The sequence below is a fragment of the Thunnus thynnus genome, chromosome 21, assembly GCF_963924715.1.
Source record: "Thunnus thynnus chromosome 21, fThuThy2.1, whole genome shotgun sequence".
Lineage (NCBI taxonomy): Eukaryota > Metazoa > Chordata > Actinopteri > Scombriformes > Scombridae > Thunnus > Thunnus thynnus.
Window position 1 is genome coordinate 4,096,437 of NC_089537.1, and position 13,521 is coordinate 4,109,957.

At 40.2% G+C, this 13,521-nt stretch overlaps 1 protein-coding gene across 3 annotated transcripts in view; it reads left to right on the top strand.

Moving 5' to 3' along the window:
* Window positions 1-2,179: 2,179 nt before the first annotated feature.
* Window positions 2,180-13,521, top strand: part of LOC137173123 (disco-interacting protein 2 homolog C-like) — a 69,487-nt gene continuing 58,145 nt past the window's right edge. For 2 of the 3 annotated variants that reach the window (XM_067577851.1, XM_067577852.1), the window contains exon 1: window positions 2,180-2,760. In XM_067577851.1, coding sequence (XP_067433952.1) covers window positions 2,682-2,760 — 79 coding nt within the window. In that variant the 5' untranslated portion in view covers window positions 2,180-2,681. The remainder of the gene's footprint in view (window positions 2,761-13,521) is intronic. The other variant, XM_067577850.1, reaches the window with a different exon arrangement.

Consider the following 13,521-nt stretch of genomic DNA (forward strand, 5'->3'; position numbering starts at 1 on the left):
CTACATCAAGCTCACTCTACTTTTACTGTAGAGGGATTTTTCATGCAGGACTTTTACTTGTAATGGAGTATTTTTACAGTGCTGTATTAGTACTTTTACTTAAGTAAAGTATCTGAATACTTCTTCCACCATCACATGGATGCTTCTTCATCATGATCATCACAAAGCACTGAACACTCTCACATAGAAAAAGCATCATACATTCAGTAAATAACAGATGACGTCCATGCTGCTGGTTGTGGTTCCTTCTTACAGCCAACAGATGGCACATGCGTCACATCACAGCGCTCATAAACTCCATTATGTGATCCCACCACTTGTTTAGAATGAAGAAGATTTGATTCCTGGTAGGCAATAGGCCTAATGAATGCGATAAAGACTACTAATGAAATAGGGAGTAAGAACAAAGTGGTGCACACGTAACAGTTTGTGTCACTGTCACATTAGGCTTGTTCAATCATACTGGACTCAATTGAACACAGCTTGACTTTTAATTTTAATCACATCAGGCATTTCAGGTTCCACATGCAGATGTTAAATAAACAAGTCATGTTAATTGTAGGAAAAGTGAAATTTGTGAGCAATTTTTATTTGTAGAACATCTCCAGTGAGATTTATTTCTATATATTTTTACATGTTGTTGGTTGTGTTTAAGCTCAATTAGAAGTTACTGGTGAGTTTGTGGTCTGGAAAATCATAAATAATTAATAAAATAATGATTAAAACATATTTAACATATTTATTTTGAAAAGCTAGAAACATGTCACCTATTTTAAACAGCTTTTAAAAATAGTCACAAAACACAAAACAGTTCACCGGCACATGCTGTATATAAATATACAGCATTAATAATGCAGCATATCTACGATTAAAATGAAAAATGTTCATTAAAGACTAGAAAAGGCTAAATTATCTGAAGAAAATGTAGATGGTCTCACAGCTGACAATTTGCAGTTGGAACGTTTGAAGCAGTTTAATTATCTTGACATATACGGAGCCTCTGAAACTATGTAAAAAAAATTAATTAATTAAGTTAAAATGTTTTAAAATGTGAATAATTTGCTTTTCCATAACAGCTACAGTTCAAATTGAAGTGTAAGCACTGACATGAGTTTTAATCCGTGCAAGCGGAAGAAGTTTCAGATGGAGTAAAGGTGCTACAGGTGTAGCATTTTTGGGAACATTTTTTTATACATTTTTCAAAACCACCAAGGTCTATTTTAAAATCATATTACACAAAACAAAAAAAGAGTTTATTAAAACATTCATAAATACTGTATGTGATATACTGAATGATTAATCCCTATTAGACCTATATATTATTTAAATGAAAATATAATAATGACAGTTTCACAATTTTTGTGTCTTAAAAAGTGTGTCTTAAACCAGCAGTCAGGTGTCCATATGAACAGTGAAAGAGGTTTTCCTCACTGCAATCATTCCTCCTGTTCATACTGGATATTAAAAGATCCCCTTCAAATGTGTTTTCAATGGAAGTCATGGAGGCCAAAATCCACAGTTTTGTGCAAAAAAAATGCATTTAAAAGTTGACATGAAGCTTATATGAGGCTTCAGCAGTCTGAGTTAGTCATATCAAGTGGATATCTGACACATTTACAGTCTTTTTAGCATCAAATTCCCTCTTTGTGTTTCCTCGGACAGTGTTTCCCTGTTGAGCTGCAGGTGGAAGTATAGTAACAAAAAGAGGGACTTTGGCACTAAAAAGACTGTAACGTTGAAAGATATCTACTTGATTTGACTCATCTGGACGCTGAAGCTTCATATTAGCTTCAGATAAACTTTTAAATACATTTTTGCACAGAAGGAGGACTGTGGATTTTGTCCTCCATCACTTCCATTGTAAGGTCATTATGAAGGGATCTTCTAATGGTCAGTATGAACAGGAGGAATGATTACAGCAAGCAAAACATGTTTTAATGCTCATTTAGACACCTGACTGTTGTTTTAAAACAGATTTGAAAAATTGTGAACCCATCCTTTCCTTAGGTGATACAGAAGAGACAACAGGTACTAAGAGATTTGAGCAAGCAAGGGAATAAAATTATAAAAAATGGCGAAAACTACCCAAAAATCTAAATAAAATTACATCAATATAAAAAGGTAAACAGTAAGTAGAGAACAGACTGTGCAGCACATTAAAATAATAAGTTAAATTCTAATTAAAACTGTAATTAAACGTATAAACAGTTGACTCAGGTGTAGTTAATGCGGTAACTGTAGGTGTGGTTGCTCGCTGCGCCCCCTGCCGGTGATGAGCGGCACCGCCTCCTCCCGCCCTCCTCCGTACAGTCACGTGACCCCAGCGGCAAGAAGCTGCAAACGGCGCTGACTCGGGGTCTGCGCGAGCCTCATCATCATCATCACTACCGCCCGACACAACCACCGCAACGGCAGCGTAGAGAGCCGACCGTGCAAACCGCCGGGTCTTTACCGATTTCGAGGAGCCGGGCGCCATGGCGGGCCCCCGTTAAAAGACGAGACCCAGATTTATCCTCTTTGTTCTCCCTCGACGCCTCGTAGTCTTCGCCGAGGAGGGGCCGCCGAGGAGAAGCTCTCCCTTTTCCGAGAGGAGGAGGAGGAGGAGGAGGCAGCAGCAGGAGCAGCAGCGGCGGCGGCGGCGGTAGTTAAACCGGGGAGGTGTTTTCTACGGTACAAGCCGAATGGCGGACCGTGAGGCGTCGCCGATACCGTTGGAGATCCGAGCCCGGCTGGCGGAGCTGGAGCTGGAGCTGTCAGAGGGTAAGAAATTAATAAAACGGGTGCGAAAAAAGCCTCTTCCCCCCCCTCCTCCCTCCCTCTCCTCCTCCTCCTCCTCCTCCTCTTTCCCCTCGTTATCCCGTTATCTCATCACCACCGCCACCATCATCATCATCATCATCATCACCGTCCACACCGGGAGCCTACCTACTAACGGAATCTAACCGTTCATTCCTGCGACCCCCTCCTCCGCCTCCTCCTTCTCCTCCTCCTCCTCCTCTCGTCCCCTCCCGCTCCTCCCATCCAGATGTTTGTCAGCCAGGGACCGGCCTGGCCAGCTCTCTGTAGCCGGGAGAGGATGAGGGCAGAGCGGGAACACACTGCGGGATTCGGCCGCTGCTCTTTGTCTCAGCGGCGGTGCAGTCAAAAAAAACAACACCCAACCGGCACGTTCGCCCGTTTTGGGTCCGAAAAGCAGCCCGTTGTTTGACCTTGAGATGTTGACACAATCAGGGGGGGGAGCCTACCTGCATGCATGCATGTGTTTATGTGTGTGTGTTTGTGTGTGTGTGTGTGTGGTCGGGTTTAATAATAGCATTGCGATGCAACGCTGCGTGACAGAGCAGCACACAGGGACAGTTTGGCGTTTGATGCCCGTGATCTCAGCCTCCTGCTTCTGTGTTTTTTGGGCCTGCAGAGCAGCTGAGGATGAGGAGGGATGCTTGGGAATATTTTTCAACCCCCCCCCCACCCCTCTCCTCACACACACCCCTCCAACCCCACCCCCCACCTCCACCTCCCCTTCCTCTCTTTCCATACACAGATACAACAAACACTCTCTCTCTTTCTCTGTTTCTCTCTGTGGGCCATTGAATCTCAATCACAGCAATCCACCCTGCCGTTATTGCAATACATCCCATCTCGGATAGGAACAGGGTATTTCTCCCTTATATAATGGGGATGGCATATTTTATTCATACCGGCTCGGGAAGGCCTACATTGTGAGAGAGGAAGCCTAGATACATGCTGGATGTGAGCCACCTTGTTGCCTGAAATGTGCATTTTCCTGTGGATAAACGTGTGTGTGCGCGCGCGCGTGTGTGTGTGAGTCACATACAGATTTGTGTTAACTGCGGTTTGTCACACTCAGACTGGAGTTAATTGTGTGTTGCTTTTGCTTTGCAGTAAAAATGAAATACTGGGCGGCTGAAGGTGACGGAGATTCAGTTTTTTTTTACCCGTCTGTCACTTTTGTCAGGTCTGCAAAAACCTGCAGTGTAAACCAGCCTCTCCTGCAGTGATGTGAGGCTGAAAATAACACCACGGTGTCTGTAGAATTGATGCCGGGTTTCGGGGTGTAAATTCTGGGGCAAATGCTGCATAATTTAACATGAAAAGGGTCAAATTTATACGTTCAGGCGCACAGTCAATCAAGAATCCGCAGCTTTAATCCAAAAACATCAGCTCCAGCCTTTGAAATCCCTGAAACTAGTCAAACCTCTATACATCAAACTGTCCCGTTTCCTTCTGATCAGCCTCATCATTCATAAAAGCTTTTATTTTCTCTCACTGCAGTGACACACACACACATAGACACACACACACACACACCGAGGCAGCTGCAGGCCGATAGGAGCTCCTAATCCTGCCGAGAGTGTTTATCAGAGCAGAACCTGCTGCTGGCAGATGTTATTAATGATGGAAACGGTGGGAGGAAGTGGAAACGTCATGGCCGAACGTCAAACCCGCATGAAATACTCCAAACATTCAGGTGTGTGTGTGTGTGTGTGTGTGTGTGTGTGTGTGAGTGGGACTGACAGGGTTATTGGTGGATCACAGTGAGAAGAAGCCTGACGGGCCTCCTGATAGTGTGATGGACGTGTCAGTGTGTGTGTCTGTCACTGGCGATCATCAAAACAGAGGCTGAGAAGGTGTCGGCTACTGGTTTGTGTGTCGATGGTGTGTGCGGTCACGGCCGGTTGCAAATGAGTCCGTGTAAATGGATGGCATATTTTCAAAGAGGCTTAAAATCGGGAGGGAAAGAAAAACAGTCTCTTTTTTCAGTTTTTAACTTGCCTTTTCATTTGTATAGAGCTTTAAAAAAAATAACTGATTCATCGTATACTCAAAAAAAATCTGAAAACAGTGAAAGATGCCCATCAGAAGCTTCCAGAGCTCAGGTTGATGTCTTCAGGTTGCTTTTTTCAAAGGGCTGTTTTTTCTATCAGTCGTCTAATCTTTAAAATGTCAGAATGTTGAAAAATGTCGACTGCTGTTTCCAAAAGCCCAAGATGCAACCTAAGATGTCTTATTTTGTCCTGACCAACAGTTCATAACCCAAAGATATTCAATTCACCATCATAAAAGACTAAATAAACCAGAAAATATTTATATTTTAAGAAGTTGGAACCAGAGAAGTTCAGTATTTTTTACTTTAAAGGGAACCTGTTATACTTTTCCTTATTTTTTAAATCATATATATGTAATGTTACAATGTTCATATTAAATGTGGCCAAAGTGTCAAATAATGAGGTAAACATATGTAAAAGTGAGGTGGTGGATTTCTTTATATGGTCATCTACTCTGCTATGCTAACATTAAGGTGTTTTTCCTTTGTTTTGAGGGTAGTCACACCTAGCCATGACTCCATTACCTGTTGGAGGTGTGCTGGTCGTCTGCAGCTCTTCATCAAACATCATCATCGCTGTGGCTGTTTCTGCTTGTATTATTCCTCTCTACATAATCTCTTACTGATCCGCTGAACAAAGAGCTCCAAATATCTCCATATGTTGTTGTGTCACCCGGTTTTTAGTGCCGCTAATGAAGCTCTGCCAATTCGGTGAGGAACACGTTTCATTTCCTGTAAGTTCTTCACAATAAAAGTCTCCCATTATTTTGTCATTTAAGAGATTTTGAAGGTTCTATTTGTAAGATTCAAAAGTTCCCTCTCATTAGTGACACCGGTGGCCGTTGCAGTCAACATCCTGTTGCTTGTGTTCGAGTCTATTGCAGGTGCTGTCTTTTTCCTCGCTTACACTTCTCATAATAACATAGAAGGTTTCTAATGTTGTGTTTTGCACCGTGTTTCAGCAAAGCATCTCTCATTCCGTTCTTGTTGTGTTGTTGTGTCGTTATGCCGGTCATTTGTTGACATTAGTGGGAGAGAGGCAAAGCACTTGGGAGGGCACAAAAACGTTACGGAAAATCCAGCCTGGGGCCTTCACATAGAAATCAGTCCACAGGCTGTTATAGACAACTGAGAAAGTCGGAGAAGGGCTAATTTTTTAAGTTACGTTACAACCTGTTCTCTCATTGGCAATAAAAAGCGATTAAAACATGTAAATTGCTTTAAAATTTTTATAGAACCTTAAATATGAGGCAGGAAAGCAGGAAATGTTGGGTTTGCATCGGCGGTAACTTAACACGACTCTGATACGGCTGCTCCTGGGCAGGCTTCATGAAGCTGGCCAATCAGAACAGAGTGGCCTTAAAGAGACAGGAGCTGAAACAGCCTGTTTCAGACAGAGGCTGCATAAAGGGCCAGCATAAGATAAATAAGGATTTTTTTTAACTGTGAATCATACAAATCTACTCAGAATAAAAATATAGACCTGGAAATGAGCGTAATAGGTCCCCTTTAAAAAGTTACTCATAATGATTAATCAGTGATCAAAATAGTTGGTGGTTAATTTGCTGTTGAATGATTAATCAATTAGTCAACTAATTGTTGCAGCTCTTCTTTTTTGTCTTACAAAGGAAACAAAGATATTGAATTTAGAGTTGAATTAGTCAATTAATAGATCAACTGACAGCAACAAATGTCAAGAATGCATCAGCTTCTCAGATGTGGATGTTTGCTGGTTTTCTGAGTTTTCTGTTACAATAAACTGAATATCTTTAGGTTTTGTATTGTTCACTGAACAAAATAAGCTATTTAGAGACGTCACCTTAGGCTCTTTGTAATTATATTGGGCATTTATCACTATTTACTGACATTTTAATCGATAAAATAATCCGCAGATACATCAATCATGAAAATAATTGTTAGTTACAGTCCTAATTCAATTTAAACTAATATGACACATAGAAAAGCGACAAGTCCTCACATCTGAGAAGCTGGAATAAGAGAATGTTTGTCATTTTTGCTTGAAAAATCATAACTTTATTGCCCCAATTTTGGTGTTTTTCTTGAATTAAATAAAACATCTTGAAATCATGCCAGATGAAGATTAGGATGCTGGCATTAATATCAAGAATATCCTGAAACTCAGAAAGAGTTTAAGAACAGAAACTGTCAACAGAAAAGCAGCAAATTCATACATTTGGGAAGTTAGAATCAGAAAAAGTCTCACGTTTTTGCCTTATAAATGACATTAACTGATGTTCAAAATTGTTGTCCAGTGATTGATAATTGACTTATTATTTCAGCAGCAGTGCCGTCACTCATTAGAGCTAAAACACGTCACAGTTCAGCAAAATTGAGACTCTCTACCAAACGCCTGCTGGCATGAAAGTAAAACAAGTCTTCTGCTGGATTAAGAAAGTTTTCATTGCTCTCCAATAAGTGTTACAGGACATCAACATTACTGTTATTGAGAAGCAGAGAAACGAACCTCAGGCAACAATTTCCTGTCAGATTTGATGTGTATGGCTGCGGGATGAAACTTTTTATTCTTCGTCTTTGAGAAGACGAGCCGGTGCTCCACCTGTTTATTAGATAAACTCAGCAATCAGCCGAGCTGAGGCAGATAAGCCTCTCCCTCGCTTAGTTCATCTCTGCCGTATTACCGTGACCTCTAGGCATTAAGGCGCCGTTCTCCAGCGTTTGGGAGCATTTAGCTGGCGCTCTTATGCACAGTGACTTGCAGCGAGCAGAGAAAGCAGACGAGACAAACTGAGATGTCCATGGACTTGTTGGATGTCGACGGGAGGGAACCGGCGAGCTTTCTGTTACAGGACGGTTGCTTCGACTTCAAAGCTGCTCTACTGGGTTGAGAAACAGCAAAAGGCAGCAAACATCAGCGCTGAGATGTCCTGCAGACCCCAAAGTAACCATTAAAGTCTTCATATGATGAAGCTGTAAAATAGTCTTTTGGTGTGTTTGATGTCTTTGGGAAATTTTTGTGTGGACTGGTTTTTTTGCTAAAAACTCGTGGGATCAGTCGGAAGGTGTTAAATATTAAACTGTCTGACCAGGACAAACAAAGAGAAACTGATTTAAAATGAAGGAATGTCCACACATGCATATTTAATCAACAAAGTGCTGCTCAGGTGTAAAAGTGACGGCACAGTTTCTCCTCTGCTAAATATTTCACATCGTATCAAATCTTGCTTTTTTTGTATTGAATATTTATTTGAGTCTGAGGGCGAAATGTGTTTCACCTCTAGATTCTTGCGGATTTAGGGATTTTGGAAAATGCCATATTGCAGTTTCTATATTTTCTCCATTAGCAGTGCAGCTAAGGTTTCTGTGTGTGTGTGTTTGTGTTTGTGTGTGTGCATACAAACAACAACAATGTGCATCTGTGCCCTAAAGCGGTGCATTCAGGGTCAGTGTAGGCTTGTTTTTCTGTATCTGCAGTGCATCACACTGCAAAATTACCATCTTTACAAGGGGTGTTCATAAATAATCCATGATTAATTATTCTATGTTGTGTACTTACAGTTGATCAGTGAATGAAACAAAGTGATTATAAAGCTGCTGTGTTTTTGGAGGCAAATTTCCAGCGAAGTGAACGTCTCTTGATTTATAAATGAGATGTTTTAGCGGTAGTATAACCTTAAAGCTGAGTTCAGTTTCTGAAATGTGAGGATTTACTGCTTTTCACAGTTTTATGTCGTTGTCAGTGACATAAAAATTGAATAATTTTGTGCTCTTACTTTTGAATCTGGGGAATTTGTCACTATTTTCCGACTCCTGTTTTGAAGCCTCAAGTTTGGCATTTTGAACGTCACCATCTTTGATTTTTGGAGCCAGAAGTGACCATATTTGGACAGGGGTTGGAGCTAACCCGAACGCTAGCTGCTAGCTTGGTTAGCACAGTGCATTTACAGTCTATGCTTAACTGTGGTAATGCTAATGCTAATTTTCACTAGAGAAAAACAGGCTTAAAACCATTAAAACAAAATGTACTTACTGGAAAAACTGAACATCCGACTCCTTAGAGGGTCTTTTAGTTCAACCAAACGCTGCACAAAACTTTTTCAGGCGACCAAAATGTGTAACGGCTACGGCTGTACTCTGTGAATTTGGGGTTACGCCATGGTTACTTGTCAATCAAAACATAGCCACGCCCTAAAGCATATCCTGCTTTATCATCTATTTCACTCTAAATGGGACCATAATATACAAAATGAACATCATGCTGCATTGAAGAAGACTTGAAACTATTGATTGAGACCATAAACTCATCAGGAAACTGTTTACTGAGGTAATAAATCAAGAGAGAAGTAGGGTCATTTTCTCATAGACTTCCATACAATCGGACTTCTTTTTGCAGCCAGTAGAGTCGTCCCCTGCTGGCCATTATAGAGAATGCAGATTTAAGTCACTTCCGCATTGGCTTCACTTTTCAGACCCCTCTTCTTCTTTTTTGGTTTTACTGCGGACTACAAACCAACATTAAAGATGCACGCCACCACCTACTGTACCGGAGTCTGTAACATCATGCTATTCACAGATGACTCTGTTGTCATTTGTTTGTGAGAGGGCGAGAGCGAGAGAGCGGGTCACGCAGCTCCAAAAATAGAAAATCAGTATGCGGTGGGCAATGCTGATGTTGTAGTGGGCCGCCACAAATGAATGTATGTGAAACGCTGGTTCTCTACTGGTTCTTCTAGGTGATGCTCAGTGGATCACAAGATTTATTTATATAGATAAAAAGGGTTTGAATTTAACAACTGTGGATCATAAAACTTTTGAAGCTTTAAAGTGACTATAATCAATATTTTCCATAGTAACACAGTCTGATTTGTCAGTGTGTAATGTGTTTGGCTCGTAGTGATGAACCTACAGAGAATTATCAGTGACTCTGCAGCTCCTCTCAGCTTTACAGAGCTTTATAGTGAGTTTCAGCTCGTTGTTTATCTGTCCGGCTGCAACTTTACCATTCTGGTTCACTCTCAGCGTCTCTCATAGCGTCGATTTCAGAGAAAAAGCTGTAAAAAGCCGCTGTACACTACCTGCTCAGCACCAAACAGACACAGTTAGCTGTAGACTAGCTGGTGAACATAGTGGAGCATTTAGCAGCTAAAGAGCCAGATATTTCTCTCAGGAGTTGGTAGAGAACAAAAACAGAGCTAAAATAGAGTGAATATTGGACTTAGATTCACCAGCTGGACAGAAACACGACTCCACATGAATGATAATGTTGCTCCGTAATTGCTGGATGTGGAAATAAGCAACTGTTTGCTAACATGTTCAACATATTAGCTTAAAAGCTGATGATATGTCAGTGTTGTGTTCACTGCTTGTTTCTGCTGAAAACTAGTGGCCAAAAAATTCTGTTCATGCAAGATCTGAGATTTTAGTTTAGAAACTAATCAGCAAGAATCGATTGAGAAGAAATTGGACCAATCAATCAGTTTTGCACAGCGGTTTAGATGATCAGTAACTTTGCCGCCTCTTGATGCTACTGCATGGAGGTTTTGCTTCAGTCAACAGGGCTGGTTACGGTTGTGGTTTGGTGTCTACAATTGGCAAGATTCAAATTTATGTCTGATCAAAAAAGTAAACAAGACGTTGAATATGATCAGACATTTGATGACATCTTTTGGTACTTTCTATACTGCACATTTCGGTCAGTACCAGTAAAGTTTTGAGGTTTGATACGCGCTCAATAGTCAATTATTGTGAGCTAAATTTGATAGAAATTTGCAGAACAAAAGCCATGTGTTTGACGGTTTAAAATCGGAAGTACAAGCAGTGACAGCTCAGCGAGCGATGCGTCGGCGTGTCTTCAGAATGCAGCAGTTGTCAGGCGTTTGTTGTGCAGCCAGTTTGAAATGACGTCCGTCTCCATCAAACGCCTGTTGAGCCTCATCAGACAGAACAGAGCAGAACTGTGGGCTGGATGTGTGGGTGTGTTGTGTAATTTGACTGCTGACAGAAAACATGAATCAAAGGTTGATTGACTGAAGATCACAGAAAATCAATATCAGGGTTTTACATGAACAAGACAGAACTAAATTTATACAAATCGCTCAAAATGTTCATAACTATCATAAGAACTCCTGAACAACTACAAGACTTGATCTACCGAAACACATTTTACACATTTAGAGCTGCAACTAACAATTATTTTTATTATCGATTAATCTGTTGATTATTTTTTCAATTCATTGATTAGTTTGCTCTACAAAATGTCAGAAAATGGTAAAAAAAAATGTTGATCACCGTTTCCCAAAGCCCAAGATGCAACCTGAGATGTCTTTTTTTGTCCTCACTAACAGTCCACAACTCAAAGATATTCAGTTTACTGTCATAGAAGACTAAATAAACTAGATAATATTCACATTTAAGAAGCTGAAACCAGAGAATTTGGGCATTTTTTTTCTTAAAAAATGTCTCAAAACAATCAAATCGATCAAAATAGCTTTCAATTCATTCTCTGTCAGTCGGCTACGGTGATGGTTGTTGTCGTTTTTTAAGGAGCAGTGGAAAGTTTTCCTCAAACATGACCAAAATTTGTTTAGTTGCAGATTTCTAATATTGATAATTGTAGATTTTCAGTTTATCTCACTTAAAATAATATGTAAGAAAATCTATTTTTTCCCTGATTGTAAATATCATGTTACCTTCACTGACTTCAGTTGGCAAACCCTGGAATTGTAGCATCACTGATTTACTTCTTTTCTCTTTTATAATCAATACAAAACAATAAAGTGAGGTTGTCACAGTGTAGAAGGAGTCAGATATCCAATCAGAGTAGAGATCTAACAGGAAAACATTGGTGCTCTAAAGAGAAAGCCAAGAATTTGTAAGATAAATAAATAAATAGTGTATTTATTGTCATGAACAGGTGACTGACCTGAACCCTGAACTCCTCGACTCCACAGACTCTTCTTCTCTCCTGGCTTTGTGACATCTTGTGATCTCACAACTTCTTCTTCTACAACTCTGGCAGGTTGTCGTGAGCACACACGTTTACTGTCATCATCATGACACAAAGCACCACTTCCTGCTTCTCCAGATGATGTTTGGAGGATGTTTTTATTCTTCTTCAAGTCCTGGTCCAGCAGAACACCGACTCTAAACTTTTTTTTAAATGATTTGTCCTTTTGTTTTGCAATAAAGGAAACTGAGAACTTTAATGTTATATGTTGTGTCTTAAAGTAACAATCTCAAAGATTCAGGTTCGATCTGTTTGGCGGCACCTATGGCGATAAGCGGTAATTGCATCGCCTGTGTGACGTCACGCCAGCAGAGACGAGAAAAAAAACGCTGTTGAGTTAGCTCCGCCTACCCCCCTCTGGTGGATCGACCACCACTGGGTGACGGAAAACGCGTCACTAACTGCGTGCTTGTGATTTTGAATGCATGGCGGGAATGTCACCAGACACCAAGTTCTTAATACTCATAATACTGCAAATGCAAAGGCTTTCCTCAGTGGGCCAAAGGCTCAGTCACCAATGTGTTACATCATTCAGTGATAGATAGTGACTCAACAGATGTTTATTTAAATGAAAATGTTTGAGATTATTACTTTAACCACCCACAGACGCCCCACCTCTACCCCAAAGGAACTAAAACATAGAAAAATGTATTATTGCTATATTTACATTATCGATTTATATGGTAATTTGTTTTCCTGCCAGTCTTTTAGTCTTTAAAAGTGATAAAAATGCATCACAAGTTCCCAGGTGATGTCTTCAGATAGCTTGTTCTGTCCGGGCAACGATCCAAACACCAAAGATATTCAGTTTACGATGATACAAAACAGAAATAAGCAGCAAATCCTCACATCAGAGAAGCTTGAGCAAGTAAATTTCTGGCAGTTTTTCTTGATAAATGAGCCAAACTGCCCCCATGTTGTTCTACGGGGCAGTGAAAACACTTATTGATAAAGCTTTTTGTAATCGATGACATGAAAAATGAAGTGAAGCAAAGTGATTCTAAAGAAGCTCTGAGCAGTTTTTCCTCCTTTGTGTGTGTTTCTGTCTGTTTAAATTTGACAGTTTAACCTTTTTAATGAGACCAAAGTGAAGAGAGAAGCGTCACCGATGCTGAATCACCAAAAAATTAGAGTCTAATTGATGACTGTTGAACTATTAGTGTCATTTTTCAGGTGAAAACAGCTTCACTAAGCACAGAGTCGCTTGTGGGGCTGCAATTTAATCAATTATGTCAACGAACGTCTCACAAGTAGAGCTGCAGTTGTCAAAAAAAAATTAATCTGTAGCTATTTAGATAATTGATCAATTAATCGTTTCATGCACACGCTCAGTGGCGTCAATCTTACACAGAACTACTCTCCAGAGACTGAAAACATGATGCTGTTATTAGTCTTTGGAGCCGTTTCTAAACAAGCTAACGTCACCAAACTCTTCATGATGAAGGAACATGTCACCCAGAGCAGCGCTGTGACTCACTGACGTGTTTTTAATAGTTTTTGGACAACAACGGATCAATAAGATGTATCAAACTTAAGATACACACACGATACTTGTTAGTAGATCAATTCATTGTTGGTTTGGATCCAAACATGAGAAAAATATCACTAGACATATCCTTTAAAGAGGGTTTTTTTTCATTTTGAAGAGCAAATTACTAATAAATGACTTGGAAAAGTAAGTGATAGATTC